The sequence below is a fragment of the Corvus brachyrhynchos genome, unplaced genomic scaffold, assembly GCF_000691975.1.
Source record: "Corvus brachyrhynchos isolate BGI_N302 unplaced genomic scaffold, ASM69197v1 scaffold864, whole genome shotgun sequence".
Lineage (NCBI taxonomy): Eukaryota > Metazoa > Chordata > Aves > Passeriformes > Corvidae > Corvus > Corvus brachyrhynchos.
Window position 1 is genome coordinate 1251805 of NW_008237871.1, and position 19666 is coordinate 1271470.

At 45.9% G+C, this 19666-nt stretch overlaps 2 protein-coding genes and 2 long non-coding RNA genes across 4 annotated transcripts in view; 2 read left to right on the forward strand and 2 right to left on the reverse strand.

Moving 5' to 3' along the window:
- The first annotated feature begins 6 nt into the window (after nt 1-6).
- LOC108446232 lies at nt 7-4822 on the forward strand. Its single transcript, XR_001861368.1, has 3 exons — nt 7-128; nt 329-503; nt 4743-4822. It is a non-coding gene; the product is annotated as an uncharacterized LOC108446232 (long non-coding RNA).
- An 11-nt stretch (nt 4823-4833) lies between these two features.
- On the reverse strand, nt 4834-10189 carry GSTT2B (glutathione S-transferase theta 2B). Its single transcript, XM_008632103.2, has 5 exons — nt 9975-10189; nt 7139-7226; nt 6330-6480; nt 5616-5792; nt 4834-5079 (listed from the first exon to the last, which is right to left on the reverse strand). The coding sequence occupies exons 1-5, from the start codon at nt 10084-10086 to the stop codon at nt 4873-4875; spliced, it is 735 nt and encodes a 244-aa protein (XP_008630325.1). The 5' UTR covers nt 10087-10189; the 3' UTR covers nt 4834-4872.
- LOC108446231 lies at nt 6417-9708 on the forward strand. The gene is made up of 2 exons (XR_001861367.1): nt 6417-6504; nt 7493-9708. It is a non-coding gene; the product is annotated as an uncharacterized LOC108446231 (long non-coding RNA).
- An 835-nt stretch (nt 10190-11024) lies between the features above and the next one.
- The window catches only part of DDX51 (DEAD-box helicase 51), a 9433-nt gene continuing 791 nt past the window's right edge, over nt 11025-19666 (reverse strand). Inside the window, exons 2-16 of the mRNA XM_017732187.1 lie at nt 19508-19657; nt 18874-19121; nt 18619-18769; nt 17822-17967; nt 17417-17488; nt 17128-17234; nt 16481-16589; nt 15966-16111; nt 15099-15291; nt 14378-14493; nt 14172-14288; nt 13061-13162; nt 12740-12803; nt 12393-12527; nt 11025-11560 (exon numbers count right to left, since the gene is read on the reverse strand). Coding sequence (XP_017587676.1) covers nt 11534-11560; nt 12393-12527; nt 12740-12803; nt 13061-13162; nt 14172-14288; nt 14378-14493; nt 15099-15291; nt 15966-16111; nt 16481-16589; nt 17128-17234; nt 17417-17488; nt 17822-17967; nt 18619-18769; nt 18874-19121; nt 19508-19657 — 1883 coding nt within the window. The 3' untranslated portion in view covers nt 11025-11533. The remainder of the gene's footprint in view (nt 11561-12392; nt 12528-12739; nt 12804-13060; nt 13163-14171; nt 14289-14377; nt 14494-15098; nt 15292-15965; nt 16112-16480; nt 16590-17127; nt 17235-17416; nt 17489-17821; nt 17968-18618; nt 18770-18873; nt 19122-19507; nt 19658-19666) is intronic.

Below are 19666 nucleotides of genomic sequence, written 5' to 3' on the forward strand. Positions count from 1 at the left end.
AGGGAGGGGCGGGGAGGCGCGGCCGGAGTTGGGACAGGGGTTACAGAGTTCCCCTTCCCACGGCGTCAGGCGGCTCTGGCCCGCTCTGGCTGCCATCGTGTCTATTCATTTTCCTTCAGGAAGGGAAGGTAACATGTGAGTAGTGACAAACTGCGAGTAACAGTCAATGACCAGCCTCAAAAGAGAGGCTGGAACTAAGCAGTAAGGGAGAGGAGGCTGGGACTCCCCTCCAGAGCCTTGGCTGGAACCGCAGGGACTCGGGAGCCACTCTCACCCACAGCATCCCACTATGACTCTCACAAGGTAAATGCTGAGTTTTGTAAGGAAGGTAACATGTGAGTAGTGACAAACTGCGAGTAACAGTCAATGACCAGCCTCAAAAGAGAGGCTGGAACTAAGCAGTAAGGGAGAGGAGGCTGGGACTCCCCTCCAGAGCCTTGGCTGGAACCGCAGGGACTCGGGAGCCACTCTCACCCACAGCATCCCACTATGACTCTCACAAGGTAAATGCTGAGTTTTGTAACACAGTTCTGCAGGGTTGTGCTACGCTGCAGACTGAGCCTTTGCACAATGTCCTCTAAGCCAGTGTTAATTATGCACCGCCAGACCTCAGTATGGTTTTCAGTCCAGAACATAATTCTTTGGTCACATAATCTCTGCCAAGTGCTGCAAGGTGACATCTGAATGGCAGTGAAGTGCGGAGGACTTCTGTGTGGGCATTACGTCTGCATACTCACTCGAAGTGACTTTCCTCTCTCCCTGGTATTTGTCACTTCAGATTTTCATGCAAGTGGAGGAGAACTAAAGAAGTTTAGACTCAATTCAAGCCCTTGCACTGAGCCCACAGTCTTTCACAGCTGTGTGATTCAGGAAGGTGATGTGCTGGCTGAGTACAGGGACTTCTGGGACTCTGGGAGACAGAGCAGCTGAACCACTCAGGGCAAAGTCACCCCCAATCAAACCCACCTCAGCTGCGCTGACACCTTGCTATCAGTGTTGTGCCAGAGAGCTTGTATGTCACACAGAAATCTTTGGAAAGACCCGTGGGAATCTCAGGGAGAGGAAACTGGAGGATCAGTTGCTCTTTTTCTTGTGCAAAGGGTTGTGAAAAGGCTTGGGTACTGAGCTGGGAGCTTGTGGACTAGATAAATTACAAACTGGAACACTTCCAGGGGTTTAGAACTTTCAGATTTAGAAGAGCACTGTAAGAATTTTTCAGTTTCTCAGCCAGAACAGGAAGAGAGGCTGTGCACACCCTTTACTTCCCCTGCAGCACAGTTCACCCTCTAGAGCACCTGCATCCAGCACCAATATGCTGGAGATCACAGCTCATAGAGTATTGTGGCAGGTGCTTGAGTTCAAACTCCTTCAGTGCAAAGGAATCTTAAATGTTAAGGGAGTGGGGAAGAGGAGCATGAAAGTGGCTCTGCACAGGTAATAGTCTGAGAAGTCTTTGTGCTTCAAAGTGCTTCCGTGTCCCTACTCTGATATATCGAGAAGAGTGTTGATCTCAGCAGTGTGCAGCAATGTTAGCAGTGTGGGTTCACTTTGCTCCTTTATTCATGGTTCAGTTGATCCATTAGTCCTATCTGAACTTCAAAGATATTTTCATGTGCCTCCTGGAAATGTTCCTTCCTTAAGTTTTTCTCCAATGTGCTGACTGCACTGCACAGCCCACATAACCAAAGAGGTATTTTTATCTGGTTGTATTATAGGCCATTTGATTGATTATTCCTGGCTCCAGGCTAGTGTTTCTAGCACTGTATTTTCATTTGACTCCATCACCTCAAAGACTATTTTTCCTGCCTTTATATCCTCTGTCAGCATTTTGGAAACAGGAACAAGACAGAAAAAATGCATTAAGTTTTGTAGTTTATTTCTTAATCATTTAGAGAAAGTCTCAGGATGTTTTTCTGGTTTTTTAAACATTCCTCCTATTTTGTTTGTTACAGCTTCATTTTATTCCAGAAATCACAGGTTCTCACTTATTTCCAAATAGCCCTGGCAAGAATTGAGGAAATTGAATTGAACATGTTTGGTTAAGCTGACAGTGCAGGTGTAACCCCTCTCCATTTTCAGGGTGAAAGGGGAGTGGACAGTCAACAGACCTTGTACCAAAGCAAGCAAAACTCTTGCACAATCTGTTGGGTTTTGGTAGGCAGCTCCTAGGGCTTTCAATTTGGGAACTGGAACCAGACAAGATCCAATGACACAAAGGAGCAAAATGCGGAGGTGGAGGGATAGAAAAAGGCAAAGTACAAGGATGAGCAGCCTTATCTCCACAATTCAGAGCAAAAAACAAGGCAGATTTATCTGTTTTATAACTCTGTGGCCATCCAAGGAGTTACTCTAGGGAGGTGCTTTGTCCGGTGGGAATAGAAGGGCCCAAAATGCCACTGGGTCACTGCATACACGCCAGGCAGAAACTATGGGAAAAACAATTTAAAATCTCTTCTTGCCACCATGACCAGGCTGGAGTGAGGCAAGTGTATTTATGCTTTGTGAAACAGCAGTGGAGGAGCACGAAAAAGCCAGCTCTGAACATAGTTGCAGCTTGGTTTTGAAGGCAGCTGTCCTTGCAGGAGTGCACAATGGGTGACATTTAAGGAACTTGTGCCTCATTCCAACAAGCAGAAAATTGGCTCAAGACTCTTATGCAGAGCTCTTGTGCTACAAGTATCATAAATAAAAAAGTTTTAAAAGGACACTTTATTTGCCTCGGCTTGTGCAATGGTTTGCATGCAGAACAGCCCTATCTGGAGATTCTGCTGGGAAATGTGTATCACAAAAGGCTTTGCTCCTAAGTCCATTTTGAGATCTGTCAAGATTAGCACCCTGCAAAATAGACTCTTGGTTTTGATTATTCCTCTGCTCTGCTTATACTTGAACAGAAGGGGTGGGAAATATTTATGATTCTGGTAGAAGTTTGCTCTCTACAAGAAAGGGAAAGTTGAAAGTCAGGGAAAGTACAAAGGTGCCAACAGCAGAGCGCAGCGAGGCTGGACAGCCGTAGTGAGGCAGCGAAGGTACCTCTTTAATTGCAGGTGTGTAGAGCAGCCCAGCTGGTAACTGTGGTAAAGCTGCAGTTAGAGGGAAGGAAGTGGTTGGTGGTACAATGTAAACAGCTCTTGAGGCTCAGCACTGCTGGCAACAGAAGCAGGATGGCGTTGTCAGGGATTGCTGCTCAGGCACCAGTCATGCAAGCACTCTTAGGGCCAGAAGAGAGCTGCTGTCATTGACTTTACTCACTGGCATGCAACAGGCCCTTCCAACAAATTTACCAATAAAAAATCAGGTAAAAAGACAAATATCTTTGTATGCATCAGCACTGAAAGCGACAGTTTGAGGGCAAATGTTCCTTTTCACCACTGACATTGAGGATTTCTTGTAGGTTGGAAGGATGGAAAGTAAAGAGACCAGCCTTCAGGCATGTGCATTGCAAACCGTGGTTCATGTGGCCTTTTGAACTAAAGGGCAGGTTTACTCAGGAAACAAACAGAAAAGCCAGCTGGCTCATTCCCCAAAAACAGTAGATCCAACTGAAAGAATGTGTGAGACTTTGAGCAGCTACATTCACCATTTCTGAGGACTGTAATAACTTGACTTGCATTCAGATGACTGACATCTTACACCCAGCATACTGCGCAGCTTTCGTCGTGGATGGTGCAACCAGCAGCAGAGACAGACTTCCAGATACAACCACAGCTTAACAAGGAGGGGAGAAAAACAATTCTGCACACTGGAACCCTCCTCATGGAGGCCTGTACTTGGAAATGGGAGGTCACAGGGACAGGAGAACAGAAAAGCAGGAGGGGCACAAAGGGACACAGGCAAGAGGTTATGAAGGGTGCTGCACAGGTGTGGAGGATGACTCGATGTCCACTTGCTTCCAAATCCAAACAGAGCTACAACACCTGGCAAATACAGCCACTGGCTTTATGGAGGATCTGATGAGACTGAAGAGCAGTGGAGCATTAACTATGTTTGGGACATTACTCAGCTCATGTACCGAGCTCTCTGCTACCTGTGCTAGCCCAGCCACCACACCGCTCAGTCTGACAGCCCAGTCAGAATGGTTTCTGTTGAGCTGACAAACCCCTCTGGGAAAGGGACAGAGAACTGATGTAGTTTGGAGAGGGGACTGTGTGGTTGGCAGCAGCTTGACCAAGAAAAGCAGGTTTTTTTCCACTGTGCAGGATGTCCTTTGTAGAGTGTAGCATGAGTCTCTGGGTGAGCTTTATTGATTCTGTCCTTCCCAAAAGCTGGAGGCATTCCTTGGGTACTAGCACAGCTCCCTGCATCTGGGCACTGTGTCCCTTTGCTCTCCCAGGTGACGCAGCAGCATCTAGTGGCCAGGTGTTTCCAGAGCCCTGGCAGGGTTCCCACCGGGGGCTGCGTCCTGGCTTGTCTCTGTCCGAAAGAGCAAAAATCTTCCAGCAGACTGTTTTCACTTTGCAAAGGGAAAACCGTCTACTATAATGATTTTTCCTTGTTTCAGACACACCAGTTCTGCCATACCCTCAGGAAACCTTTGGTCTGGCCTGGAAAACTCAGAACAGAGATGGGAGAGCAGCTCTGCTGCCCCTGTTTCCACACAGACTGAATCACCTCAGCCCTGAAACAGATCCAGTGGTGCTGGAGCATGAAAAAAAAGCCTACAGGGCTACAGTTCCCATGCTGCAGTGGACAAGAGGGAAAAGCAGCTCATGGCAGTCTAAGATGTATTTTTCTTCCCTTCTAAGTTGCAGAAAGGCTGTGAATGAAGAGAAGTGCACTTTGTGGAATGGTGTTTCTGTATGATTTTTAGAAGAAATGCTGAAAGACGACAATAAAGCCTTCAGAAAATAATCCATTTTATTAGAGCATTACCCTCTAATTCTGGCTGACCTGCTTTAGGAGCTGCTGCTTGAAATTCTCCATCATCTCAGGTGCAAACTGATCAGCAGTCATGTTCTTAATGTTCATGATCTCTTTGTGGGCTTCCTGGAAAAGCTGCTTCCCCACAGCTTCTTCCACCCGCTTGCGCCACTCCATTAACTTTGGCCTCTCCTCAAACAGGTCGTAACCAGCACACACAGGCTGCAGAGACAGACACAGCACCCAGGAGTGAGGCAAACATGGCATTTACCACGGATGGGACCAAATGAAAGATGGATATGCTTCTGGCTCAAGGCAGCAGACAGTCATGAGGTTAGGTGGAGCTCATCTCTGGCTCTTAGGTCATAGGAGGTAAGTGGTGACATCCTCAGCAGCTGCTGTCCCTTGGGACGTGCAGCAAAGAGCTCTGCCATGGCTAACCCAAGAACGGTCTAACACAGAACACGGAAGTCCATGCACACCAACACAGCTCTTCCAAATATCTGTACTTTCCTGCCTAGTTTGTAATTTACCTTTCTTTCTTGATGAATTCGGTCCATATTTCTATAGAAAGAACTGTTTCATCAAAGTAGGTGTTCTTCCCTGGCAAACTTAATTGTGGTCAAAGTCACAAAGGAACAAGACTTAACCCCACGGAAGATCTGCCATTACAGCGGTGGGGGTGCAGCAGCCACTCCTTGGCCTGGCCTGCCCACAGCCTGACTCACATATCCAGCAGTGCTGGGGTTGATGCTCACCTGCATGAGCTCCACCAGTGCTACAAGGTCTGCCAGGGAGATCTCGCTGCCTGCGATGAAGAGCTTGTCTTGCAAGAACTTTTCCTCAAACTGCTTCAGGGCAACGTTCAGCTCCTCAGTAGCAAACTCCAGTTTCTCTGGAGGAAGTGGCTGGCCTGTGAGGAGAGGCAACAGCACCTGGCAGGGAGAAGAAACAAGCTGTGTATGTGTTTCCTTCCAAATCTAGTCATCACACTCTCACTGCCACCTTCTGAGGATCCCTCACCAGCCATGCACTAGAACAACCAGAACTGCTCATCAGCCTTGCCAGGTTAACATTAAATGTCAGTCATTACTTCCTGCCTCTCCTTGTCTGCTGCCTAGAAATCTGAAAATTCAACCACAAGAGTCTCCTCTCAAGGGAAGACTGTATCATCTGCCAGCAACTGTGTTTTGTTTTCCAGAGGGAGGTTGGTATTTTCCATGAAGCCGAGCAGCCAACACTGAGCTGTGTCTGGTGGGAGCTGCTCACCCAGGATGTGTTTGCTCTGGACCTTTGGCTGCAGCATGAAGGATCCAGGGCACTTCAGTTAGGCTCCCTTCAGCAGCCAAGTCATGCTTGTTCCTATCTGTCATCTGGCTTGTACATTTGCTTAGAGAGGCCCTGCACACAGGCAGGCAGGCCATTTAACTTACAGTTCTTAGCTCGTAAGTTTTGACATGTCGTGGTTTTACCTTGGTTAAGAACAACTTGCTTCCCTTCGCACGGATGTTGGCATGCTGCCAGGACAGGTATTCATCAACCCTAGCCCTTTTTTGCAGGTCAGATGGGTACCAGTGATCAGGAGTCTTGAATTTCTGGACGAGATACAGGAGGATTGCAATGCTGCCCAGAGAGCAAGACAGACTGGTAAGCTGATCATCTGCGATTAAAGGACCTCATCCTTTCTTCCCCCCCCAATTTTGCACTGCTGAACAAGCAGACACACAAACCTGATTGGAGTCAGGCAGAAGTTCAGCGGGGCACAGCACAGGAGAGAGTTTGTGCTGGCTTTACCAGCTGCTTGTGGACAGCAATTACCTGATATGAGATAATTGCCCAGTGAGACAGGTGTGGTCTGCTGGCACAGTTATCCCATCAACATTTTTGAGCAAATAGAAGCTGCAGAATGAGTTTATACCAAATCTGAGCTTCACGTTGCCTGGCCATCCAGGAGAAGGTGCTTTATGTCAGATGTCCTGCACTGACCTACAGCCTCCAGCTGCAGGCAGAGAGCAGGAGGACACGTGGACAGGTATTTAAGCTCAGAAACACTGCTTACAAAGTAGCAGAGGAGCTCCAAGCAGCAGCTTTTTCTACTATTAATGCTGTTCAAGCTGCTTACATGTGATAGCTTTTCTTGAAACACAGGTTTGTACAAGTGGAACATAGGATAGGAATGAGACAAAAAACTGCCTGGACTGGAGTCCCAGCAGTACACTGGCAATCCAAGCATTGGGATAAACAATACTGCAGTAGGGGATTGAGTTTATTTGAACCTCACCTCTCTGCTAAGGTGAAAGAACCATCCCTTAGTGCAGGCACCTTCATCAGGACATTCACCTTCTGGAACTCCTCTGTCTTGTGCTGCCCTGAGGAGGGAAATGAGAAGTTTTACTTGGCAGGGATACTCAGGACTTGTTTGTAAACACCTCAGCAGTTTGTGGGGGCCATCTAGCTTCAAGTTGGTTTTGATTGTACAAATAGAGTTTTGTATCAAGTTTACAACCAATGAATAAGTGCTGCAGGGCGAGTAGGGGGATAGTCCTACGGTATCAGCTTACTTGCTTATTGCCTGCATACCAGACCCACCTCTTCACCAAGGGCAGGATGGTTAGGAGTCCTTTCATACCAACAGCACTTCACAGCTTGGGGCTCTATCCACTCCAAGTTTGTGCCTGGAGGTACCTGTCCTGTACAAACCCAGAGGGAGCAGCAAGCACCTTGGAGGAAAAGGATCTCACTATCAGAAATATGAACAACAAGGACAGTGAGAAAGCAGGTAATTTTTTTTTTCTGGAAGATAATGTAATTTATATTCAAGTTGCTTTTTAAAATCCACAGATGAAAATAAATTCCTGTGATTCCATATATAGTCATGGGTACTTCATTACAGATCTTTCAATTAGCTCCTGTGCATTTTGTGTATCTTTTGTCAGAGCAAATATGGATTTGAGGTTGCTTTTAAGCTACCTTGTAGGTCCTCCCTGAAAAGCACACAGAGTGAATCTGACAGGAGAAGGTGCTTTGTTCATCTGAGGTCTCAGTGTACTCCTTTATGTCTGAAACCAGTCCCAGCAGCCTTGTTTTATGTGACTTGTTAGTGACAGCCTGTTCCAGCCACTCGCTTCAGTCACATGTGGCTGCCTGGGTATTCAAGCCTCTCTAATGTGTAACTAACCTTGTGCCATGCCCTGCTATGTGAGCCATCTGAGAATCTGTGTGCCAGAGATGCTCTGGAAGCAAACTTAGCTTTTCTAGTACCTGGCAAACCTGATTTGTGACTATTCCCCTGTCACTTGGCTTGCAGCCCATCTCCCCTACCCCTTTCTAAAAGATGAAGTGTGCAGATTCCAGGTCTTCAGGTGTCCTTTGAATGTCATGTGATTCCTATCCATTCTCACTCTTTCTACCCCTTTCATTGACCCCTGCCCTACTGGGGGCCCAAGAGCTTTTCTGGGGCATCACATTTAACCCACCACCTCAATTCTGAGTATCAGTTCTGTCACCTTGTCCTTATAAACTGTGCAGTGATGGGTACCAGTGCAGTGAGGCCTCCTGCACTGTGGTACCAGTGCAGGTACTTGGAGAGCTTCCCCATGGCATGGGAGGTACGTGCTCTGCAGGAATGGGATGAGATGCACCCAAATCACCCATCCTAAATTCACAGGCCAAAAGCAGGCACTGTTGCCAAGGGGCACAGAGCATTGGAATCTGTGATTTAATTCACTTTCCTTTCTCTCACTTCCCCTATACCTACACTTCAGTTGTTCCATTCTCTTTGGTGCTCTCATTCCTTGCCTGCCAGTCTCCTCTCTTTTGCTCCAGTGTCTCACCACAACAGTTAATTTATTGGGAAAGAAGGGGAAGGACACAAGATGAGCCAGCCCCCAGCTACAAACAATTGCAAAAATTTTTGCTATGAGACAAGTGGGAGGAAAGCCACAGTAAGGTACAACCAGCGCACAGCTAAGGTGTGCAGGGGAACACCCAAAAACTCAACCACAGCATGTCTGAGGTTTGTCTCAAGTTGGAGCCTTTTTCGTTCCTTTATCAATTCCAGCCCCAGGAGCCTTCTCATCTTTCATTGTTTTTAAGCATTACTTACTGAGGCCTTTTTATGCCCCATACATTAATTTCAAATCCAGCAGATTTCTGGAAAGGTTGAAGGATAGCTTTTACCAGCTTCAATTACAAAGAAAGAAGATACAGATCTTTGGGCCTCCTTTGGTGAAAACACACGATACCCTTTGGACAGGCTCCTACCAGTTATCGGTTGGTTTTAACCCAACTAAACCACCTCCCTTCTTCATTTCTCAGTGTTCAGATTACTGGCAGCTGCATTGTCTCGCTCCACAGCCTTCACAAGCTGGTCCTCAACCCTCTCAAAATAACCTGACCACAAACTGCTTGAGCCAATGGAGCCCCCAGAGGGGCAGCCTTACCCCTGCCCTGCCCTACCTACACATGGGGACAGCTCAGCAAGCTGGTGCAGGAGGAGCCTCCCAAGGGGGTGTTAACCCCTGCCAAGAGAAGAGTTGCTCTACAGCAACTGCTGCTGCTTACCAGAACAAAAATTTTTTCTAAGTTGAAGTAATGAACAAGAACCACACATCTAAGCTGTCCTCGCCCATATGTGAACGTCCCATCTCTGCAGCTTTTTGTTTCCCATCTAAATCGGGAATGCCTCAGACCTGGGACATACTGAGCACTTCTTAGAAAAGCATCTCTTTTTTCAGAGACACATTTTCTGCTGGGGTGGGGCCGATTTCAAAGATAATCACACGCCTTTGCAGTGTCCTGGTTGCTGCGGAGGAGCACAGGCACTGTAATCAGTATTTAAAAACAGGGTTGCACTGAAGAATTAGGTATTGTTTCTGTGTAGGCACCAGAAACCCTCTGCAGCAGGAGGGCCACCCCACCCTCTCTCAGCATCTCGCACTGATGGGGATGGCGAGTAACCCACTTGCTTCCACCCGCGGGCTGGCATCAAGCATCTCCCCCGGGAGTGGCCAAGGGACCCGGGTGCCGGCGCGGGGAGCAGCGGGGCACCCGCTAACCGAGGGGCTGGGACCGCCTGGGGCCCAGGGGCCCCCCCGCCGCCCCCTGGCCCCGCTTACCCTTAGCCAGCTGCACCCGCTTGAACTCGAGGGGGTTGTTGTTGCTCCGGGCGAAGATGTAGAGCGCCCGGCAGGGCTGCGAGAGCAGGTCCAGGTACAGCTCCAGCCCCATCCTGTCGCTGCTGCTGCTGCTGGGCCTGCCGGCGCCTGGTCTTCTCCCGGCCCGTCCCGCCAACCTTGCTCCCGCCCTGGCCGGGGCGGGGCGACAGCGCCCTGCCCTCTGCAACTTCATCAGGGCGGTGCCTAACTCATAGGACATGGGGGTGGCACTTTCAGGGTGAAGTCTCAACTAGGCTCTGCCACCTTACATCTGATCTCTGGCTTGTCCCAGTAACTGCCCTTAATCCCTTAATGATAAAGAAACAACAGCCCGGCTGAGAGGGCGTGGGTGCTTAAGAGGCAGATCCTGGTTTTGCCTCTGGGAGCTTACAGCTCTTGCACAAGAGGACTTCCCATTCCTGTGACTCCAGTACCAGCCCAGACACCCGTGCTATAGAAAAACAAATGAAGAGCAAGCAGTCACAGTAGGAAAACAGACACTGCTTCATTGCTATAAAACAACCTTGCTCCTATCTTCACAAGATTCAACCACCTTCCCCAAAACCCATTCCTCCAAGATTCCCAGCTTTCAGTAATGTATTACTAATGCCTGCATACATTTATTTTGCTTTGCAGAACAATAGGAAAAAAAAAGCTGCAACCATCCCTGCTGAAGGAAAAGCAACCCTTGGAGAGTTGTTGCAGGCCACAGCTACATGGCAGCTTTAAGCCTTCTGCCAGGGCAGCTAAAAATACCATGGCATGTGTCAAATACAGACTTATGGCTTGCAGTGACACTAGCTGGCTCCAGGACATCTATATTAGACATCAGACATTTCGGTCTGCATTAACACCAATCGAACACTGAATAATACCTGCTGTTACCTCTGGTACAGAATGTTGGAGGGAAACAACATAGGCAAGAAAAGGATAGGGCACAAGACTGTAACAGGGAAAACTCCTTTTATGTCCTAATCATAAAATATCCTGAGTTGACCCACAAGGATCAAGTCCAATTCCTGAGCCCAGCAGTCTTTATTAGACAGTTTTAAAAATATATGTAATATTTATTTAAAAGTTGGAGTCACTGCAGCCTAGAGCAGCTCTTCAAACACACTTCTGCTACAGGCACTGCACAGGTGTTTATGCATTTGCAGAATCATTATCCCAGCGCAGAAGTGAGGGCCCAGCCCTCACCACTGGAGAACAGCAGTTCCATCAGACCATGCTCAGGAGCCAGTGCTAATTCTAGATACGCCAGGAGGATACGATGCAAAGTCCTCTTAAAGACAACCTGTATCTCAAAATTTATCTTTTTATTATTAAACCAGTAACTGAACTCTGTTCACAGTGTCCTTGAAAGAGGAATAAGGCCTGTAACAGCTGACTTCAGATATGATAAGGTTGAGGAACCAATCATTCAGGGACCACGACTCAGCATTGCTGTGCTGGGGAACAGTCCATGTCCTGTCCAACTCAGCAGCTTCAGTGCCACATCAGCCATCTCAGCTTCCATTCGTTCAGGCTCGTTTCTGCGCTCGCTCGTTCTGTTCAAAATTAAAGTTGAGAAGGTGACTGAAGATGCCCCTGTCTCAGAGTCACACAGAAGGGACTTCAGGGAGGAACACGACAATTTGATAATCTTTTCTGCCCCGGTTCTCAAACATTCCTAGTCTACACTCAAAATCATTTTTCAAGGGCAGGTATTTATGAGGCGTTCTCAAATTAGAGAGCAGAACACTTGCCCAAATCATGCAGCACAGTCTATTAAGGATCCCTAGTCCACCCATCTGCAAGGTAAATGATATCCTGCTTTTGTCTCAAAGCTCTCAACTTCACACTGGTGTATAAAACAAGGCCTGCAGATAATTCTTTCCTGGCTTGAGATACCCAACTTTTAGTCAGCATAGCTGTACATTACAGTCAAACTCTGGAATGACAAAAGGTTTAATCTCTGCATTTTGCTTGCAGTCCTCTGGGTAGCTGTCAAAATCCCAGCTACAGAGGTAAAGAGAAGGACAGAATAGAAAAAACCCACCAAAAATCAGAGTTGAAAAAGACCCTTAAGACCATTGACTCCAACCCTTTACCTGGCACTGCCAAACCTACCACTAAACCACATCCCCAAGTGCCACATCTACACATCTTTTAAACTCCTCCAGGAATGCTGCCTAACTTTGACAGAAAACCTTTCTCCCCTCCCCACCCTTTCTGAGTATTCCATAAGGATGCAGCCACAAATGTTGCCTTCACACTGAGATGGTACTGTCTCAGACAAAGGAAAGGATCCCGGACACTAATACTTGTGCTAAGCATGTATTGCACTGAACTGTGCAAGTTGCAGTTTGATTTTTTTATTTTCTTCCTCATTTCCATTACCTTGACTGTCTTCTCAAGCTTACACAGAGCTCCCTCATATTGCTGCACCAATGGCTTCAATGAGTTGCCCTTCACTGGGTGTTTCTTTATATCTTGGATGCCAGCATCCCTCAACATCCGCAGAAACCGCCGCTCCTGCACAACAAAACAGACACTGCAGATGAGACACCCCACCGCCTGTCAGCTAGAAAATGAGCACATTTTGGAACATGCTGCTTAGTCAGGAAATAATTGACATTTCCAGGTGCTAAGGTCAGCTGACTGGAAAAGGTGGGAAGTAGTATGAACTTTACATTCCTTATGCCCCTGCATGCATCCTTATCGAATGAATCCCCTGCCAGACATACCTGAATTCTAAGGACCAAGCTGAAAGCAACACCTGCTTCTCCTGCACGAGCTGTTCTTCCAACCCTGAAAACAGTAGCTTCGAGTCAGTTTAGCCCCATAGTCACTGCCATTTATCAGCTCCCAGATTCTGATGCTGAAATTCTCCAGTTCTAAGAGAGTCTGATTCCAAGCAATGCTATGGGCTTAATTTTTGTTAGAAAGCTATTTGCCTATTAAAGTAAAAAGAAAAGCTAAAAGCACTTTTAAGTGCATGTCACCTCTGCTAAATATTTCAAAGCAAACCAAGCTCAGACACCTTCCTTTTGTTCCTGTTGTCTTACCGGTGAATGTACGTCCTGATGAACTGTGGTGCATCATAGTTTATCACATAATTCACTCCTTTAACATCAATCCCTCGGGCTGTGGCATCTGTGCTGATTAACCTGGTTGTAAGTGTATATATAGTCATTTTCAGGTAACATCTCAGGCACTACACACACAAGTAAAACACAAGTAAACACAGCACAACTCTTGCTAATCTTGAACTGGACAGTGAGCCTCTGCCTCTAAGCCTGGCAGGAGCACTGCCAAGTCACTCCATATTGCCACTGGCCTTATCAGCTGCCCACAGACCCCCAAGCATCACTGCAGCCCTGTCACCCTCTGCTGAGCATGAAAAGTTACTGTGTGTTTCCAGGTTCTCCAAGCATGTCAGACAGCTGCCAGCACACTGGAGGTTACAAACTTCTAAGGTATCTGAATATTCCATAAAAGCACGGAACACAGATGGTGAGGTGAGAAATACCAATAGTCAAGGAGAAATTTATACACCAGGTCTGGATAAAAAGAACATCCAGAAAAAAAGTATTTACCTTCTCCTCAGAGACATTCCACAGACACAATCTCATACAGCTACCAAAACCACAATGCAAATCAAACATGTATAGAAGTAGACATCTATGCCAGTCTGAGCAGGGATTACTTTGGTAGGAAGCTCTAACACTATATACAGTTTTAGCACCAACATCCATTTCCTCCCTTCAAATACCAGACGCCCAGCACAAACAAACTCCATATTTGCAAACCTGTGTGTTCTGAGTAACTCTATGAACAAGCATTTGTATTTACTGCTTGTTATAAAACAACACACAGAAATTCAGATTGCAGCTAGATTAGAACAGGCTGAGTTACATGCAAGATAAACAATTCAAAGTCACAAGTCCAAGTCTCACACCCATTCTGCAGCAGACTCCTGCATGCTCTGTTTTAGAAGACCCCATGTAACTGTGTCCCTTGTTCTGTTTAGCTGTTTACACTGTGTCGTGGTTTGAAGCTGGCTGCAGAGCCAGCAACTTATATCAGCAACTTGTCCATCAAATAAGTTTCAACCTACTACACACTAGAAAGAGCCTGTGCTGGAAAACATATAGAAAAGTAGTTTAAGATGCTCACAGTTGTATTTTTCCTTGTTCAAACTCCTTCATGGTTCTCTGTCTCTCATTTGGAGGTAACCGAGAAGAAAACTCTGCCACTGTGACTCCACCAAAGGCTTGAACCAGCAGGAACAACCTGCAGGTAAATGGAGAGAAACTGTCACTTCCTTACCTCTGTAACATCCCTTGACAGATATCTAGGACAGTGATCTCATTAATGTTTACCTGTGAGAGGCTTCCCTGGAGTTGGTAAAGCACAACACGCGGGTGAATTTCATTTTCAGCATGAAATACAAGAGGAGCAAAGGCTTGGAATTCAGGTCACAAGGCACGTAACATTGCTGCAGTCAACAGGGAAGGAGTTCAGAGAGAAAAGTTACTTCTTGCTAAGACTATCTTCCCTGAAATCCACTACCTGTCCATGACTTACACAGGCTTGGATGTTTTACAACTAACAGCAGCAAAACCAGAGCCCATAATGCCACCCCTTTAAGAATAAACAGGCTGGCAGGATACAAGTGGAGACAGGAGACCTGAGTTGTTCTAATGCCCTTACTTCTCCATGGCAAGTAACAACATGCATTGCCTTCCTGTCTACAGGTTGGCACGTATACACGTCTTGAAATGAATGTTAGACATATGGACAATTGATAGGTGCTACTACGTTATAATGACTTCAGATTTCCAATCCCTGTTGCTGGTTAACTCAACTCCACATGAAGAGAGATTAATTAAAAAAATAATCCAGTCTTAACCAAATGAACATTAAGTAATGAGAAAATATATGTGCAAAGGTAGAGCTCTCTGGGTCACATATACTCCCAAAGCCACTTCTGGCAAGGAAACACAGGGAAGACATACTTGTTTTAGGGTAAAACCACAACTAGACAGTCTGGAATTAAACAAATCTTCAAGTATAACTTACTCAAAAGAATTAACATCATACCGATAGCCCCTCAGGGAGTGTGTATTTATCATTAGTATCTTGTTCAGTTTCTGTTCCATCTCTATTCTTCTCGGAATACACAGATGTGAAGAGGCGAGGCTGGAATAAATCCAGCTGCTGCAATTTCTCTGGGTCCTGGGTCAGTGTGGCTGAAAACAGCAGTTTCTGTAAGGGTATCTGAGGAGAGCAGGAACTGAAAGAAACAGCACACAGAAACTGGGCTTTGAGGATGGGGCAAAGGAATTTCACCCTAAGTGCCTTCAGATAATATAAGGGAAGCAATGAATGCTCTTTGATGCTATTTTCCTGCCCTGGGCTTTTCCTATAGGTTCTTTTCCACTCTTGTTTTATCTGGAGTTCACAGACAGAACTGATGAGCATTCTCAGTCAAGTGCACAACCCCAATCCATTATTCCTGCACAACAAGTCCCTGTACCCTGATTACCCCGTCCTCATTCTAGTCATGTCCTTCCTTGGCCATTCATCTCAGTTTCTGACACAGCTCTACCATTGCTGTACAAAATCAGCAGCTGCAGATTGTTAATTGCATGAGTTTTCCTCCAAATCCATTACTCAGCTTTGCCAAAGGGCATTACTATAGTTACTGTGCAAATGGGTCACAAATTTGCAATATCTGTGCATTGTTTTGATGCTCCTTTAGTCTAAATAAGGAAAGCCTGCAGAATACAATACTGAGTCTGAAGGACATCCCCTGGCATCAGCTGTTCACTGCCTTATTTTGGTAGACATTCCTCATAGGAATCAAGCTTTGAGAGTCCATCTGGGAGCGTACAGTGGAGAAGGGCAGCGACATCCAGGTGCTGGTGTCCATACCATCAGTTCAAAGAAATGCATTCTGCAACTTACCTGGCTGCTGTTATAGGCCCTGGTTTGGTCCTCTGAAAAAGCATGTTGGAGCCAGAGTCATTTTCTACTTGGAATGCAGCTTTGACAATTTGGTTCAGACAGTTCTGGTGCATGTCATCAATCATACGGTCAGCTTCATCTACGATCTGAATTCACAAGGATAAAAACCACCACTTGTTAAATACTGGGAGCTTTTATTTTCCTTTGTATCTGCAACCAGTGAGCCACAAGGTAAAATAATGGAAGGTTCTAGTCAAGAGAATTGCTTTCTTTGCCCATCCTTACTCCGAGTTTGCAAGAGCCTAAGAGAGAAGAGGAAGTGGGTGGATGCTTGGGTGTCACGAGTTGGAATAAAACATCTCATCTTGTGACTGCTGCCTCCACAATCTGGAGCGTAGACAGGCCCACACAACAGTTCCAACAGAGATGTATTTATGTTCCACACAGGAAGAAAGCAGGAATTACTGCTGTAGCAGACATTGCACTCAGATGGGAGACCTGTGGATGTGACTCACCAGGAAGCGAAGCTGTGTCAGGCTGAAGCCCGGGGTCTGGTTAATGTGATCTGTGAGCCTCCCTGGTGTGGCCACAACAATGTCAGCCAGGCTGCAGTAGCCTGTCACTCTGAAAGGACAAGCAGCCCACCAGTAAGTTTCGTCTTCACCATAAAGCCTGTAGCAGAGACCTTAAGGAGCAGACCTTAAGGTTTTCCTACCACTCAGTTAACTGAGAAATAGCAAAATTCACATATGGACTTGACACTGGACAGCATGCAGGGGCAGTGGTGGACACCAAACACCAGTCTCCACTGTGCTGCCTCATTTTAGACAGGAAGTGTCATTCTTCACTGTTCTTAAAAAAAGTATAATTGCAGCAAAATCCCACAGTCATATGTACCTGTGGATACAAGGTAAACATTCACATTCTGAATAACTGCTGATTAAGAACCCCAAAAATCTAGTAAAACATTACAATCACAAAACACGGGTAGTAACAGGCACTATGACAAAGACAGAACCCCCAGAATCCAGCATATAAATCCATTATCCAAAATTACAATAGCATGATGGTGTGCTGCAACAGACTACATTTTAAGCCCTGCTTAATGACATTAATTAGCTTGCAATCTCTATAAACCTTATCAAAATACCTTTTAACCTACTTTTTCTGGACAAGCATCTCCTGCTCCTTTGCAAAAGATTTCTGGCCAGTAATCAACACGACCTTCAGACCTGTCCCATCAGTGTAAACGTTGAACACTTTACTCACCTGCAAAGAGATGAGCTTTGTCAGCTGCCACAGAATCAGTTGCAGTAAATACTTTCTATTACATGAACAGCATCAAACCCACTGGCAGGTCTTCAGCCTGCTCCACAGAACAGCCACAGCACTGGCTGCACCAGCCTGTCCCTCAGCCCAGCTCTGCTCAGAGATGGTGAAGAGCCACATACCTGTTGTGCCAGTTCTTTGGTGGGCAGAACAACCAGAGCTCGTACATGGCAAACCACTCGATCTAACAGAACCTGCCAAAATAAAGGCCAAATGAGTCCCTGAAAACCAGAAAATGGGGTTCTTGTACCTAACTTAGCAAGAAGAGAGGGGCTTGACACATTCTCACAGTTCTATGTTTCCATTTTTCTCCCTCCACCCTCCCAAGTCCTCATGCTGTGCCTACTGTCTGAGAAAAGGAGTGGGATGGTGACAAGAAGCTCCCTCAGACAGCTCTGAGCTGAAAATCTGCCACCTTATGTCCACAAATTCCTTGACTTTTTAAGCTACTTTTAAGTTCAGGTTTTGCTTGAACAAAAGCAACCCCAGCATTTCCCCTGCAGATACTTCCCTGAGGATAAACTCACCTGTACAATGGGTATGACAAAAGACAGGGTCTTCCCACTGCCTGTGGGTGCTGAGACACAGATGTCCTTGGGGCGGTATCCCCCCCGCCCCATCAGATAGCCATTGGAGGCACTCTGGAGAATGGCAGGAATCACCTCTGCCTGGACTGAGCAAAACCAGAAATAAACACAAACCAGATGGTTAATGAACTCACTAGTAACTGAAAATGTTATATAAAAGCATTTTTTAAATGAGAAAATGTGTACTTGCTTCCCAACATAACCCTGATAGGCCTCTGACACAGCCTAAGCCTCCAGGCTCAGCTGAAAGTCACCCTCTGTCCTTATCCTTGCATCCAGCTGTCCCTTCTACTTATTTAAAAGCCGACATTTATTGCACTTGTTTACAAAACTGGCAAAATAATGGAAAACAAACAGATTTTTTTTTGTTTGTATGTTTTTCTGGTGCTTTAATGAGCTGAATGAGTTCCCAGATCTGATCAGCAGCAGAGATGGTGGAAAGTAAGGAGCTAAAACACAAACTTGGCATAAGGAGGAAAAATGTGAGGACACAAGTAAGACTTCCCTCTTTGGGCAGCTCTGAGCCATTACTCCAAGCTATTATTTCTGAGTAGATAACAGACTTTTACTCAGCCTAGACAAAGCTTTGAGAAAGAAGGGTTAAATCTGGTACCATCACTTTTGAGCATTAAATTTTGTCCTGTATTTTACTTCACTGACAACATAAAATATACAGCACCAGAACACAGAAACTCTTTAAGTCCTTTTAGAAAGAAACAAAAGCACTATCAAGGTACCTGGAAAAAAGGACTCTATTCCATTCATTTGCAGCTTTTTCAGCAGCCGGGGATGGATTCCTGGGACATCTCTGATTGGACATAGATTATCTTTGATGCGTTTCTGCACTCGTTTCGGTTGAGCAAGCCACTGTGGTAAGAAGGGCTGAACCTGAGGTGAGGGAAAGGAGAATATGGCAATACCATATGTAAAATAAATGGTTTTTAAGAAGCATGTTTTCTCAACCATCATCAAAACTCAGTCAAGCTAGTTACCTTTTGCACTGGCTTTGCATCATAGTCTCCGAGAATCATCATATTGGAGGGTGGGCAATTTGCCTCTTCCCCTGAGGCTGCTAAGGGCAGCTCCTCCTTTGTACTTTGATTTTCTTCAACTTTTTCACTGTTCTCTTTCTTTCCTGTTTCATCTCCTTGTGTTTCCTCATCAATCTTCTTCCTTTTATTAGACTTGTTTTTAAAGTTGTTTCTGTTTTCCAGTTCTTTGTCTTCTTCAGAATCTGGAACTTGGGTAATAGCAATACAAAGATAAGGTCAGAACATGCCACAGAAAAGGGACATAGGCAATATTACAACACAGGACTTAAGCAACATCTTGCAAGCTCTTTTTTCCTAAATCCAAGTGCAAAAGTCAAACATTTCTTTTTTGGTATAGATGCAACAACACTGAGGTGATACGACATGCTTCCCCCCTCCCCTTACACCAAACTGATCCTCAGAGTTTGCAGTACAGGGCCTTCCCTTAAAAAAAAAGAAATTGGAAACATATGAAGGAAATGAAAACAAAATCAGGTAAACTAAGCAAGGTACTCAATGAGCAGCTTGTGTCCACTTTCTGTGGAAACTGTCAACCACAATGAACTGAAATCCTACAATCTCACTTTATCCTTACCTGCTTCAGTCTTCTCTCGCTGCACTTTCGATTTTCTTCTATTTGCTTTCTTCTTCTTCGTGGGGCTGCTGCCATCTGCTGTCTCCTCAGTACCAGCCCTTTCTTCGGTAGAGCTACGGGGCCGTTTTTTTGTCTCTAGCTTCTTCTTTCCTTTCTCCC

Coding starts and splice junctions, on each gene's coding strand:
- GSTT2B (XM_008632103.2), bottom strand. CDS start 10,086: ATGGGGCTGGAGCTGTACCTGGACCTGCTCTCGCAGCCCTGCCGGGCG. Junction 6,481..7,138: donor TCTTTCACCTTAGCAGAGAG/GTGAGGTTCAAA, acceptor CTCTCTGGGCAG/CATTGCAATCCTCCTGTATC. Junction 5,080..5,615: donor CACTGGTGGAGCTCATGCAG/GTGAGCATCAAC, acceptor CTGTCTCTGCAG/CCTGTGTGTGCTGGTTACGA.